Consider the following 15,997-nt stretch of genomic DNA (forward strand, 5'->3'; position numbering starts at 1 on the left):
GCAAAGGAGGAACAGGAAAGGCAGGTATAAATAGACAGAGGGCGGGACCTAGCTCCGTCTAGCCAGGCTGTGATAGGCTCCCCCACTCCTAAGCCTGCCATCCTGAGTGGTGGAAGATGGAGTCAGTCTCAGAGACATAGACTCAGGTGCAGACTGATTACCTATGGGCGTATACACAGAAGTTGTGCCTGGCAGATCCTTTACATTACCATCCCCAGTCCAATGGTCAAGTCGAGAGGATTAACCAAATCATGGAGAATTATCTTCATCACTTCATCTCCATGCAGCATGATGACTGGGTATAGCTTCTTCCATGGGCTGAGTTCTCATATAACAACCACACAAGTGAGTTCACTACTTCCACACAGTTCGACATTGTTTACGGCCAACATCCACAAATTCCTCTTCCTGTCCTGCTACATCTCAGGTACCCGCAGCTGAGTCAGGATTTGGGGACTTTCTACAAATATGGCAGCAGACCCGGTATTCTATTCTGCTAACAGTCGAACGCATGAAACGAAAAGCGGATACACGAAAAAGGGAGCCGCCTCAGATTCTTCCTGGTACCAAAGTCTGGCTGTCATCAAGGAATATTTGCCTGAAGGTGCCCTCGTACAAATTTGCTAACAGGTTCCTCAGACCTTTTGAGATCCTGCAACAGATAAACCAAGTCTCCTATAAGCTTCGGCTGCCTCCTACTCCTTTCATGTGTCTCTCTTGAAACCTGTGGTCCTGAACTGCTACAGTAAAACTCCTAATCCTTCAATTGCTCCCAGCGGTTTTTATGATGTGTTTGAAGTAAAGGAGATCCTGGACTTCAAGAGAGTAGGAGGAAGGACTTTTATTTGGTAGGCTGGAGAGGTTCTAGTCCTGAGGAGAGGTCCTGGAAGCCAGAAGAGTACCTTAATGCCCCTACCCTGGATCCAAGAAGAGGGGGCGTAAGGGGGGTACTATAACATCTGCTGCCGCGGTCCATTGTTCCTACTCACCCATCGACGGCCACGATCGCAGACTTCCTAATTCGGGCCGGCATCTCCCTCCTAGGAGACGCCGGCACTCTGTTCCACTCCACCCTGTAGTATTCTCTAGGGCACGCGCACTCGTTCCCGGCCTTAAAGGGCCAGCATGCGCACATGTAAAATATTACTAATTAACCCCTGACCTCCCTGGACTATAAAAAGGGCTCTGCCCTTTCACTCCTTGCCTGAGCGTTGTTGTGTATTACCATGTTAGTCTTAGCAAATTATCCTTTAGTGTTATCCTGTTACCGTGCCCTGCTACCAGTAGCCTGTATCCCAGATGGTGACAGCTTCTAGCTGGTGTAGATTTTATTCTAAGGGGCAAAGTAAGGTGGAGGCCAGTGCTAGGCCTCGTACCTTGCCTCCCATTGGACAGTTAAATATTAGAAATAATAGAAATTATACTCACCTCTACTCCTCTTTTACCCTGCAGCTCCCTCATCACTCCAGCGTGGCTCATACAACATAATGACGCCAGGCAACATCAGGACATTGTATGAGATGCAGGACTGATGACATTGAAGTGTTGCGTCTCATGTGAGGCTCTGGCACTGGTCAGCGTCAGGACCTTGTATGAGCTGCGCATGAATGATGAGGGGACCCAGAGGGGGAAAAGAAGAGCGGTGAGTGAGTATGTGTTTTTTTATTTTATGGGCGATGGGAGGATTGGATGGCGCATGGCCACGGTAGTTGCGCCACAATTGTGGAGCACGGCCCGACCGAAAGATGCGACACATAGAGGTGTTTGCCTTTTAATAAATGTGTTGCATCTTATTCCAACTTTCCCTTCTAAAAAGACTGCAATATGAAATGCCAGTCTTAATAAATTGTCCCCATTGCCTTTATTTCTGAGACGTAGGACTCAGTGCACTCCTGTTAATTAGCTAATACTTTAAATTGCTCTACCATTGTTTTCCCTATTGAATATATTTAACTTGATTACCCTTTTAAAGATATATAAGTGTAAAATGGCCTCCCTCAACTATGTCGTAGGACTCTACAGTAAGAAAGTAACTATGCAAACATGAGAGAGTAGTAAGGCCGGGTTCACACCAGCATGTTCGATCCGTAAAATACGGACCGTATGTCGGATGCATTTCCCGGACCGAACACACTGCAGGGAGCCGGGCTCCTAGCATCATAGTTATGTGCGACGCTAGGAGTCCCTGCCTCTCCATGGAACTACTGTCCCATACTGAAAACATGGTTACAGTACGGGACAGTTTTCCACAGCGAGGCAGGGACTCCTAGCGTCATACATAACTATGATGCTAGGAGCCTGGCTCCCTGCAGTGTGTTCGGTCCGGGAAATGCGGCCGGCATACGGTCCGTATTTTACGGAACGAACATGCTTGTGTGAATCCGGTCGAAGGCTGAAACCATTACTATCTGCAAGCTTGGGTATAGTCACACGCAGCAGGTTTGTTGCAGAAATAATCTGTTCCACACTGAATGGTGTTGTTTTTGCAGCATGGATTTCTACAAGCCCGTTCACATGAATATTTTGCAACAAACATGCTGCGTGTAAACAAAACAACACAACCATTTTACTCTGGGAAAACCAAAAAGCAAAGAACAAAAAAGGTTTGAGTGATTTTGTAAATCCTGACTCCTAGCAAAAACATGGTGAGTCTTCCTTACCCACCCACATAAGCTGACTAATATGTAACATGGCGTTATTGAAGTGGTTTCCTTTTAACCAAACACAATTACAGACCAAATTATTGTTTTACAAGTATTTTTACTGGGCACAACCGTTATTACAGTGGCACACAAGCATATGATTACTGTCTATTTATGAGGCACAGCACGCTTAAAGAGGATCTGTCACTAGCTTATTAATGCCCTACCTCCTAAGTAATCTAAGATGCACTATTATGCTGAGAAGTACTGTGATTTTTTTTTTAAAAAACATTAATTATTTGCAAAGTTACGTGCATTTTTCTAAATATGCTAATTTGGCTATAATAGCCAAATGGGAGGTTACTCGTTCTTTTCACTCTGGGCGGTGTAATGTTTTCTGTATGACGCTGTCCAATCAGCATCATATAGTTCTCCTCTACAAATCCAAGCAACACAGCATGATCATATAGTATACAGCTTCCATTCCCGACTACGTTTTCAACTTGTTTTAAAAGCTGGAACTGCGGTCCTGGTGACACGAAAGATTAGAATCTCATCTTTCATATGCCACCAGAACAACTGCTCTTGGTGGTCCACAGCCCAAAATATGGCTATTTGAAGTGATCCCCCTTCCCTCCAGCCTCAGTCTCTCATACTGTGGGAAGCAGCTTCAAGCTGATTGGACAGTGTCAGAGGCTGTAGCTCCACCTCAGGAGAATCGCTGGTGTTGACACCCACTTGTCAAGTATAGCCTCATTTGCATATTTAGAAAAAAGCTCATACATTTTTTGGGACACAACTTTCACTAGCATTATCAGTGTGACAGCGCCTATTAGATTAGCTAGGAGAGTGGGCATTACTAAACTAGTGACATCCTCTTTAAAGTGGATGTCCAGAGAATAAGAAAACAAACTGGCTGAAGGTAATGTGATAAAATAACAAGCCAAAAATAATCTATTAAATCTCCTGCTGCTCCGGTGGCGATGCTCTGGTGTCGTTTTTCCACTAGAGCGCTGCAGCCAATCACTTGCAGTGATGCTATCAAGAATGGCATATCAACACTGAGCCCGGTGCTTGGCTACAGGGGCCATGTGGATGAATGGAACATCATCAATGCAAGACAAGAATACAAAGACCAGCGGAGACCACCAGAGCATCCGCATAGGAGTGGAAGGGGATTTAATAAGTTAGTTATCTTTGGTTTGTAATATTATCACATTTCCTGCAGCTAGTTTGTCTTCTTATTCTCCCAGGCAACTTAATAATGGTTACAACACTTAGGGCACGTTCAGACGTGGCAGAATTTTTCCGCTGCAAATGTTGGTGCAGATTTGGGGCAATTACGCAACGAATCTGCACCAACATTTGCATATTTGACAGGTAATTCAGACATTGCAGAAAACACAGCGGACTTGCCACAGCTTTCAGTTTTTGCATTACAAAGGCTGAAATACGCAGTGAAATTCCGCTTCTCCGCAACAGACAGTGCATGCTGCGGAGGGAAAATTCTGCACCGCAGTCTGTGGTCCACAGTGGAGTTTTCCGCAACGTCTGCACGAAGATAACTAAAAAGGTGTGGAAACCAATGGACAAACTGTCTGCTAAAGATTTCCACTGCGGACTGTCCGCAGCGGAATTCCACAGCAATTCCGCCACATTTGAATGTGCCTTTAAAGTCGCGCAGTCTCTTGAACGTTGCTCAAATCTCTAGCCGGATAAACATTTTATCAAACAGAGCTTTTTCCTGTTGCAAGTCGCTATTTGTCTTCCAGAGACCATACTTCACCATACACTCACACCTCCTTCACAGCTTTCCCGCCTTTTGTACATCTCTTCATTTTTGTATCCTCTAAGCTCTATATCTCTCCATTTAGGCCCGAACCCCTGAAGCTCTGTGTCTCCAAATGGCACTGACCCAAACCTTAAAAGGTCTAGTATCTCCTGGGCACCACTGTTCAATATTCTACCCCAGAGACGCACAACAGGCACTTCTACCATCGGAAGTGACCATCAATACAGAAAAAGAGCACATGGTGTCCGAAGGGAATAATACAAACAGGGGTGGGGGATAAAGAGAGCAGCCTTCCAGACTATATTAGGAGGCCCTAATTGTGCCGTTGGACTTTCTAATATTATCCTCAGTTTAATTTAGCAGGGACTGTTCTGATACAAATTTGGACTTCCCAAAGTATTGGGAGCTGACTATAAATATATTTATGCAGCTGCTGCTGCACTGTTAAAGTTTGATTGCTGCATTAACTTCAGTACAGAACGAGTTAATCACAACAACTGCCTAGTCATTTGTTGCCTGTCCACGTGCACCTAACAACCAGTCAACGGATCCTCTGAAACTGCTGGGGTAGCAGCCCATCCAGCAACGCACAAAGTTCACCTGCTCACTGTGCAAAAAGGCGCTACAACCACTTCCAGTAGCTCTGACTTGCAATCTTTGAGCCTGTAACATATGGGGACTAAATCCCCAAATTAAAAGGGGAAGTTGCATGACCTAAAAATAACTTTAGTGACCACCATGGTCTTACACATATATTTACTATATATATAGTGTACTGCGCTTTTAAGCGATATCGTCCTACTGTTATGTATTGATGTTGTTGTGGTTGTATTCTTATTCCCTCCACTACAGCTGGCACTTGTACTCTGGTGAATCCGGACATTCTCTGACAAAGATGGCACAAGATATGCTATGATGTTCTACAGTGGGGATAAGAGTGTCGGACAATAAAGATGTTGTGTGCATATTTAACCTTGTTGCGCTTATTAACTTTTTTGCAAGGTAAGGCAAGGTGCTTGCCTTGTTCACACATCTAAATTTATGGATGCCAGGATTTACGGCCCGAACACCATTTTGGAATGCATTTAAAGCTCCGTAACAGGTTGATGAGGGACTCATAAGCACGCATGCGTCATCATGCCTGGGAGTGGTGCTGGGACTATAAAAGAGCAGTTAGCTCGCCAGTCCATGTTAAGTGTTTGGTGTGACCTGTGCTACATTCTGTGAAGATTGAGAGAGGTGTCGTTGTGAGAGGGAAAGGAGCAAAAGCTGCAGAAGAAGTGGAAGGAGTCAATTGGACCAACTGTTGTGAGCTGGAACTGAGGAACCTTGTAGAGAATGGTGAGGACGGTATTAGTCAGTAGCCCTCGTTGGGCCTGGGGTGGTGACAGGTCCTGAAGAGCGAGCAGGGGTGGTGTGTGAGGACCCACTTTACGGATAGTTGGGCTGGGCTGTAAATGGGGAGGGTGTACCGGCCAGTGGTCAGTTGTTACATATGGGAATTAAAGCCTCAAATTATAAAGTGAAGTATGGTAGCATGGCCAAAAAATGGCTTTAGTGACCACCATGACCTTATATGATGTTCCACATTTGAAAAAAGGGTGTCTATCTGACAACCAAGACTTTGTGTGCATATTTCATATTGTTGTGTTTATTGCCTATTTTGCAAGGTAAAGCAAGGTACTTGGCTTGTTTAAACATGTAAATTTATAGAATACCTGATGCCACTTTGGGCTAAATTTACTGCACTGTAAGGCTTCGTTCACATCTGCGTCGGGACTCCGTTCATGGGTTTCCGTCTGAGCTTTACATCAGGGGAACCCATGAACGGAATCCAAACTGAAACAAACGGAAACCACAGGTTTCCGTTTGCATCACCATTGATTTCAAAGGTGACGGATCCAGTGCAAATAGTTTCCATTTGTCACTGTTGTGTAAGGGCTCCATCGTTTTGACAGAATGAATAGCGCAGTCGACTACGGTGTTCATTCCGTCAAAACGACGGAACCCTTACACAACGATGACAAACGGAAACCATTTGCACCGGATCCGTCACCATTAAAATTAATAGTGATACAAACGGAAACCTGTGGTTTCCGTTTGTTTCCCATTCATGTGTTCCCCTGACGGAAAGCTCTGACGAAACCCATGAACGGAGTCTCGACACAGATGTGAACGAAGCCTAACAGGGTGATGAGACGCTTACACAAACAGTGCCTTAGATACAACATTTCTGGCTACACTCAGTACATCTACAGCTGACTGAGAAATGATTGTAATATTTTTCGAACAATAGGTAGAGTTTTAACTGTAAGGATTTTTTAAATTTTTAATACTATGCTTTGTCAATCTTCATTTTTACAGGCTTAAATCAAAACAGAACACCACCTTTTTGTACATTTATAGGAATGAGTAATGTGGATACATAGGTGCTCCATGTGCTGTTGTATGGTCACTCTGTATAGCGCCGCATTCTCCCCTAGAAGCAATAAATAATATGGTATGCCATGGGACATGTACCTATTTCTTTTCTACAGAATTCCATATGAATTCATGACAAAAAAACCTCTTTATGCCTCTATATTAAATTAGAGGCGCACGGAGGTAAAGTATAGCACTTGCAAATTCTCTGGATGCCATATTATGGATCTGGATAACACAGATCCATAATACAGCTATGTGAATGAGGCCTAACATCTTTTTTTAATCACTACATTAGAAACAGTCAAATATTTTATTTGGACAAGTAAGTTACAATATTTAGAAGGAAGCTTCCACATTTTCCTACATGAATATTAGCATTATAATTATTTGAGGAAAACGAATTCCAAATATTTTAAATAAATTGTTATTTACCTTTTTTCCATCAATGCCACCAATTCCTTTTTCTCCTTTATGTCCTCGCTCACCCTAAGTTAATACAGTGAAATTTAAAACATGTTAAAAAATAAAAAATATAAATATTTCTTGTACTACCTATATATACAATAAGTCTTTTATCCATATTATTATTTTTAATCCACTGAACAAAGTATAAAAAGGAAGGGCAGAAGTTTACATCAGGTTAGAGTCATGTTATATTTTATAATGTTAATATTATGTGCAAAGGTCAAAGCTTTATTAAAAGTGCCAACTGCTTGACAATTCATTAGGACACATTCAGACGTGGCGGAATTGCTGTTGAATTCCGCTGCGGACAGTCCGCAGTGGAAATCCGCAGCAGACAGTTTGTCCATTGGTTTCAGCACCTTTTTAATTAACTTTGTGCAGACGTTGCGGAAAACTCTGCTGCGGAACATAGGCTGCGGAATTTTCAGACTGCAGCATACACTGTCTGTTGCGGAGAAGAAGCGGAATTTCACTGCGGATTTCAGCCTTTGCAATGCAAAAACTGAAATCTGTGGCAAGTCCGCAGTGTTTTCTGCAACGTCTGAATTACCTGTCAAATATGCAAATGTTGGTGCAGATTTGTTGCGTAATTGCCCCAAATCTGCACCAACATTTGCAGTGGAAAAATTCTGCCACGTCTGAACGTGCACTTAGAATGGTGCCCAACAATCTTCGTCTTGTTCTGGCAGTTGTAACCAGACAATGCTTCTGGATTATCAGCAGGGCAACTCACAGCTAACCAGTAATGACCTACTCCCATCCATATTTATTGCAGTATTATATATTGCTATCATCTTCTGTGTGGCTGTGCAATGTGGTATAAAACGGGTGAATACACAAGTGTACATTAAATATATGACAATACAAATACTAGTGGGTACAATTACAGATTTACCATAAAACATGACAGGGATTAAGATAGATAGAGATAAATCTAATAAAGAAATAGTGAATAAAGACAGAGGGTAGGGATAGGCAAACTGTAAATAGGATTGGCCACGGTGGATTAAAAGATTATATGCTGGTGTAGGGAGCCTAGTTTTTACATTGTTACTGAACGTTTGAACAGTGGGGAAAATGTGAGTCTGTAGTAGGAAATTCCAGAGGAAGGGGAGAAGTATGGGAAAAGTCCTGGAGGCAAGATTGCGAAAAGGAGAAAAGACGTCATATGCACAGCATACTGCATTATGTATGCTACCTAAAAAATAGTGCAAGGCTGTCCAGAAAGGAGCAGCGATTCCGCAGAATAAATTGACACGCTGCGGCTTAAAAAGCCACACGGCAGGTCAATTTTTTTTGCAGCGTGTGAATGAGATTTGTTCAAATCTCATCCACTCTGCTGCGACTGATACGCTGCAGATTTTCCACAATAAAATGTGTTGCATAAAATCCTAGTGTGTTCCTACCCTAAAGCCGGATTTACACGAGCGTGTGCTTTTTGCGCGCGCAAAAACGTGGCGTTTTGCGCATGCAAAAGGTCCATAACAGCTCCGTGTGGCAGCAGCGTATGATGCGTGGCTGCGTGATTTTCGCGCAGCCGCCATCATTATGACACTCTGTTTGTATGTTTGTAGCACGTGGTGCTTTTCTGTTTTCATTCATAGTTTATACTGCTGCGGAAGTGCTGGGCGTGATTTTCACGCACCCATTGATTTCAATGGGTGCGTGATGCTCTAACAATGCACAAATATCGGACATGTCGTGAGTTTTATGCAGCGGACTCACTCTGCGTGAAAATCACTGACAGTCCGCACGGCCCCATAGAGTAACATAGGTCCGTGCGAGGCGCGTGAAAATCACGGGCGTTGCACGGATGTATTACACGTTTGTCTGAATAAGCCCTAACAATAAGGCCCAGTTCACAGAGTTTTTGGGCCTTGATATTGACTCGGACACTGCGTCAGAATCAGCACCAAAAAACTTCCAAAACCGCCTCCCATTGATTTAATCTGAAATCAATGGGAGCCAGTCGCGGAAAAAAGAAAAAGCAGCACGTCCTTTCTTGCCGCGGTTCTGCCTCTGACCTCCCATCGAAATCAATGGGAGGCAGAAAATGCATTTTTCCCTGCGTTTTTTGTCTGCTGTCATCAATCGCCACGGGCAAAAAACGCGGCAAGATAGTGTGAGCAGGTCAAAATCTGCCTCAAAATTCGGTGCGCGGTTTCAGGCGGTTGCGGGTGCGCATGCGCGGGAGTTTGCGGGTGCGCGCGATCGGTCGCACGGGCGGCGGTGTTTGACGGCCCCCATGACGACCCCCATGCTACCCAGGGCCGCCATCAGGGCGGGTATTAGGGGTACTGATGTGAGAGGCCCGGCCAAACCTAATTGAAAGGGGGGCCCGCAGCTCATGACATTATTTTTGTGAAAAAAACGGGCCCCATTGCAGGGGCCTGTTTTTTTTCTACCGAAGGCAAGTCGCGGCTCCCCTTTCAATTAGGTTTGGCCGGGCCTCTCACATCAGTACCCCTAATACCCCCCCTGATGGCGGCCCTGGGTACCATGATATAGTGCTGGACGGAGTACCGTTAACAGGCGGTGCCACGGTAGGGGGGCCCAGAAAATTTAGCTGTAGGGGGCCCTGAAATTCCTGATGGCGGCCCTGACTTCATGTAAACACAACAGAAAAACAACTAGTTAAAGAAGAATTCCATAAAATATTGTTCTTGCTTTAAAGAGGTTGTGTCACCACGGACATTTATGGCATATTCACAGGATATACCATAAATGTCTGATAGATGTGGGTCTCACCTATGTGGGACCCGCACCTATCTCTCAAACAAGGGTCCCCAGATAGACAGAAGGACAGATGGACAAAGAGATAGACAGATATTCAAGTTGAGAAGAAAAACATTTGTACGTTATAACCTTTGATGCCGGTTGTCCATGCTGTCCTGGAAAACCAGGAATTCCCCGTTCACCCTGCAAAAAAAATAAATATAAATAAAATAATAATAATATACAATATAATCTGTAAAAATTTACATCAAATACATTTCAAGTACTGCAGTTTAGGCAATTACCATATGAACATGCAATACATGGACAAAAATATTGGGACACCTACACATTACACATTCAGGAGCTTTTATGACATCCCAGTCCAAATCCATAAGCATTAATATTGAGTTGGTCCCCTTTTTGCAGCACTCTTCTGGGAAGGCTCTCTATAACATTTTGGAGTGGGAATTTTTGCCCATTCATCCAGAAGAGCATTTTTAAGTCAGCCACTGATGTTGGACGAGAGGGTCTGGTTCGCAATCTCCATTACAGTTAATCCCAAAGGTGTTTGATGGGGTTGAGGTCAGGGCTCTGTGCAGGCGAGTCAAGTTCTTCAACACCAAACTCACCCAACCATGCCTATATGGACCTTGCTTTGTGCACTGGGGCACAGCCATGCTAGAACAGAAAAGGGCCTTTCCCAAACTGTTCACACAAAATTGGAATGATACAATTGTTCAAAATGTCTCGGTATGCTTAAGCATTTCCCTTCAGTGGAACTAAGGGGCTTAGGCCAACCCTGAAAAACAAACCCATAGCATTATCCCTCCTCAACCAAACTTTACAGTTGGCACAATGCAGTCAGGCAGGCATTCGCAAAACCCAGACTCATCCATCAGACTACCAGATAGAGAAGCACGTCATCAATCAACAAAACACAATTCCACTGCTCCAGAGTTCAGTAGCAGCGTGTTTTACATCACTCCATCTTTTCTTGGCATTGTGCTTGGTGATGTAAGGCTTGCATGCAGCTGCTTGGCTATGGAAACCCATGACATGAAGCTCCCGGGGCACAGTCTTTGCCATGATGTTAATGCCAGTGGTTTGGAACTCTGCAGTTATTGAGTCAGCAGAGCGTTTGTGACTTTTATGCATAATGCCCCTCTGCACTCAGTGACCCCACTCTGTACCTTTGCGTGGTCTGCCACTTCGTGGTGGAGTTTCTGTGGTTCCTTAACGCTTTCACTTTGCAATACTGCAGCCTTTTAAGAACATTGCATGCTGACAGAGTAGTGTATTTCTGTCCAAAACTAAGCTCCAGCAGAATATTATGATATCCCAGGGGAAGGTACTGCAAATCTTGTTCATTGGAACTGTTACCTGCAGCCATGTTAGTAGAAGTATGCAATATAATGCTGTGACTATGCACCATGATCGGGCATTATGTGATCACATGGAATCTTTCACACTGCACATACTGAACATGTTGGCTATAGGGGACAATTCTCACAATTTGTTCTACTGTCACATAATAAAACCAGTTGTAGATCTAGAACAGTATATATTGACCATTTTGCTGGTGGAGGAGCATTTCTTTTTCACCTGCTGGTATGCATCTGTTTATGCTTTAATAGACTACATCTGGATCATTATTTCATTCTGGCAGCAGAGAGACGAGAAAGATGGAGTATAAAATGTTCTTGTTTTAGGGAAAAAACTTGAGGATATGCAATTTATTTTACAAGTAATGTACTGGAAAAGAATTACTGTTTTTCCAGGCAAAGAGAATACACACAATAAAATTTAATGTAAGCTTGTCTGTCTTGTCTAAAATAACGTGAAATATGCTGAATTTGATTAACATTATACCAATAGTGACTGCAACCATTTTTAAAACCTAATAAAGAGCACCTACAAAATAAATGACAGAGTGCTGTATATACATAGCAGGTTACAGGGTCCAAACATGTGTGTAAGGAGAAGCATATTTTATTATTTAAAAAAATAATAATATTACACCTTTTCACCATCCTGTCCAGAGTTGCCTTTTAAACCTGGTATCCCACGTGGTCCCTAAAAAATGTTATGTAAAAAAAAACTTTAAAACATTTTAGTGGCATAATAAGTGATAGGAAATGCATTATTAGCCTGCAAATAATTTACATAGTAAACAGTTAAATACCAGGAATGTCTCTCGGAAATTGCATTATACCATGAAATGACCTAATTCAAATAGCATGTAAAATATGATAACAGATATAGTCACCCAACTAAAATATGCAGTATTAAATTATATTAGTTTCCGTCTATTTTTTATCCAGTCTAGTCTAGACATTACTATTCATCTCCTTCCATAAAATTAGAATCTGCATCTAAAATTGTATTTAAATGGGTTGTGTAGTTCAAAAAAATCAATTCTCAGATACTCTACTAGGTAATTCTGAGATAATAAAGGTGGGTCCACCATTATTACATCTATTACAGAATAAAGAGCGACTACAAATAGCATCTTTCACTCTTGAGCACCAAGCACATGTATGCATTTCATGGACAGCCCATTGATCTGTGTAATAATTCATTTCCCATGTGGTGGCACTTCAGGGGAATTAAAAATTTGCTGCCGGTTTTCCCACTTTAGTGGTGAAAGTGTAGCTAAATGTTTAACAAACTTCTGACATGTCATAGTGACATGTCAGAAATTTTGATTGGTGGGGGTCCGAGCACAGAGACCCCCCACTAATCGCTAAAAGGATGCAGCTGAAGCGCTCGTGTGAGCGCTCAGCTGCTTCGTTTCTGTTCAGCTTTTTGCGGAAATTAATGTATCAGAGGACGGACTGAATAGAAAGTCTATGAGCCCGTACTCCGATACATCGGATTTCCAGAAAAAGCCAAACAGAAACGAAGAGGCTGAGCGCTCACTCAAGTGTTTCAGCTGCTTCGTTTTAGCAATTGTTGGGGGTCTCAGTGCTCGGACCCCCACCAATCCAATCTTCTGACATGTCACTATGTCATGTCGGAAGTTTGTTAAACATTTAGCTACACTTTAAAGCGGATCTGTCAGCTAAATATTCTGCCCTAAGTAAAGGCAGCATATTACAGTGACAGGTCGATTGTCCTATTAGCTAAAACGGCGCAAAAAAGTATTGTGCTGTCTGGCTAATAGGAGATATCAAAGAATACACTGAACTCATAGTTATAATGAGGAGGGCGCTTCCTTCACCTCTTCCCTCCTCTGCTCCCCTCTCAGTGGTTATTGATGGCTAGCTGTGCATCTGCATACACAGCAACCTGTCAGTCATTATAAGGAAAGAGGGGGGGGGACAGGGGAGTGCTCTCCTCATGAATTCACCAAACTCATTCTATTCATTAGGGGAGCGTTCCTTGCCTCTCCCTACCTCCCACGTCCCTCTCAGTGGTGACTGATGGCTGGCTGCATTCACAGCATCCCGTCAATCACTATGAGGAGAGCGGAGAAGCTAGGGAGAAGCAGGTGGAGTGCTCTCGTCATGAATACACTGGACGCATTCTATTTATGAGGCAAGCCCTTGCCTCCTCCCCCCACCCACCCACCTCAGTGAAGATTGACAGCTGGCTGCTGTGAATCTGCATGTGCAGCAGCCGTCTATCACTATAAGGAGGGCAGGGTGAGTTGGGGGGAGTGCTTTCCTCATAAATACATGAGATTCATAAGTCTGACTTATACTTTGATCACTCCTTTTAGCCAAATGGCATGTTATTTGTTTGTGCCGTTTTGGCTGATGGGAGAACTGACCAGCCAATGTAATATTCTGCCCTTATATATTACATAGTTACATAGTTAGTACAGTTGAAAAAAGACACATGTCCATCAAGTTCAATGAAGGGATGGGATAAAAGAGAAGGGATGAAACTAAAATTCTGCACATTGACATAGGAGCTGATATTTTTTCATCTAGGAAACTATCTAAGACTTTTTTAAAGCCATCTACTGTCCCTGCTGTGACCAGCTCCTGCGGTAGGCTATTCCATAAATTCACAGTTCTCATAGTAAAGAAGGCTTGTCGCCTCTGCAGGTTGAACCTTTTTTTCTCCAGACGGAGGGAGTGCCCCCTTGTCTGTTGAGGGGGTTTTACATGGAACAGGTTATCACTGTATTTCTTGTATGTGCCATTCATATATTTATATAAATTAATCATATCCCCCCTTAGTCGTCTCTTTTCAAGGCTAAATAGGTTTAATTATTTTCATCTTTCCTCATAACTTAGATTCTTCATGCCCCTTATTAGCTTTGTTGATCTTCTTTGTATTTTTCTAACTCCAGGACATCCTTTCTATGAACTGGAGCCCAGAACTGAAGAGCATATTCTAGATGAGGCCTCACTAATGCTTTGTAAAGTGGTAACATTACATCCCTGTCCCGTGAGTCCATGCCTCTTTTAATACACGACAATTTCTTGCTGGCTTGAAGCAGCTGATTGACATGGCATGCTGTTATTTAGTTTATGATTTACAAGTACACCCAGATCCTTCTCAACAAGTGACTCCCCCAGTGTAGCTCCCCTATGACATATGATGCATGCAGATTGTTGGTACCCAGATGCAGAACTTTACATTTATCTACATTAAACCTCATTTGCCAAGTGGATGCCCAAGACTCAGTGTGTCCAAATCAGCTTGTAATTTATGAACATCTTCCATAGACTGAACTATAGTACATAGCTTGGTGTCATCTGCAAAAATAGAAATAGTGCCATTAATCTCATCCTCTATATCATTAATAAATAAGTTGAATAATAGTGGTCCCAGCACTGAACCCTGGGGTACACCACCTATAACCGGGGACCATTTTTGTATATGTCCCCTTGTTTTTATCGGTTTTGTCTGTGCATCAGGAACATTCAGTTCAAGTTAAGGAGTTAGGGACTCGCAAGTCTGGGGATCCTTGTCGTGGATTGCGAGCTTGCGTCCTTTTGGCCAAAATGATCACTAATACCCCAGGTATTTTTCATTATTACGTATATTCGCTTCTCTTGGACACAGCCGGGTCTTTGATGCTGGGAGAGCATGGTGTGTTGTTGTTTGGCATAGCAAGCAGGGTAGCCCGCTCTATGAACTATCAAGGAGTCACAAATAGGCTTCTACCTGGCTATACACGTTGTGCCTCATGACGTACACACTATCCCTCCATGTTTCACACACTTGCACCCCATTATCCATTTATTTCTATTGAGACACTTCACTCATTACTGCCCCCTATATTTCACTTATAGTATTACACTTGCACACACACTATTCATTTATTATTTCTTACTACACATCCCATGCACCACACACACCACTCCCCTCAAGACTAGTGGGAGTGGCTATTATTATTTAAAGCACCTGCTCACTCTCCTTCATCAGCGTTTCTGACCTGGCTGTGTCCATTTGTAAGCATGGCCTTTGTCGGTGCCTTCTTACAGAAGGTTTAAGCCATGTGGGGTTTAATTTTAGCCGTTTGTGCTTGTTACCTATAGGAATAAATTTTTCACTATAATTATACAAGTGGATTTTAAGATCTCCCATTTGTCATTTGTACCATTATTTGACATTAGATGTTCCCAGTTTATGTCCTGAATTGCAGCCCTCATCCTGGGGACATTGGCCTTCTTAAAATTAAGTGTTTTTGCCCTGCCACCCTGTGTTTGTTTTTTTACAGTATAAGTAAAATGCAACTATATTGTGGTCACTGTTACTGAGGTTTTCACGAACATTGACATTCCCAACACGCTCTGCATTGTTTGAAATGACCAGATCCAACAGAGCTTCACCTCTAGTCGGGTCTACCACAAACTGGCCCATAAAATTTTCTTGCAACAGGTCATGGAAATTTCTCCCCTTCGCAGTTGTAGCTGAACCATGACATCAATTAATATCCCAGTAATTAAAGTCTCCCATTATCACTACAGTACAACCCTGTGCTGCCCACTCCATCTGT

At 43.0% G+C, this 15,997-nt stretch overlaps 1 protein-coding gene across 1 annotated transcript in view; it reads right to left on the minus strand.

The window, feature by feature from the left end:
* COL21A1 (collagen type XXI alpha 1 chain) overlaps positions 1–15,997 on the minus strand; it is a 384,255-nt gene that overhangs the window by 120,794 nt on the left and 247,464 nt on the right. The window contains exons 12-14 of the mRNA XM_075864141.1: positions 12,061–12,114; positions 10,189–10,242; positions 7,291–7,344 (exon numbers count right to left, since the gene is read on the minus strand). Coding sequence (XP_075720256.1) covers positions 7,291–7,344; positions 10,189–10,242; positions 12,061–12,114 — 162 coding nt within the window. The remainder of the gene's footprint in view (positions 1–7,290; positions 7,345–10,188; positions 10,243–12,060; positions 12,115–15,997) is intronic.

The sequence above is a fragment of the Rhinoderma darwinii genome, chromosome 4 (genome assembly GCF_050947455.1).
Source record: "Rhinoderma darwinii isolate aRhiDar2 chromosome 4, aRhiDar2.hap1, whole genome shotgun sequence".
In the NCBI taxonomy this organism is placed as follows: Eukaryota; Metazoa; Chordata; class Amphibia; order Anura; family Rhinodermatidae; genus Rhinoderma; species Rhinoderma darwinii.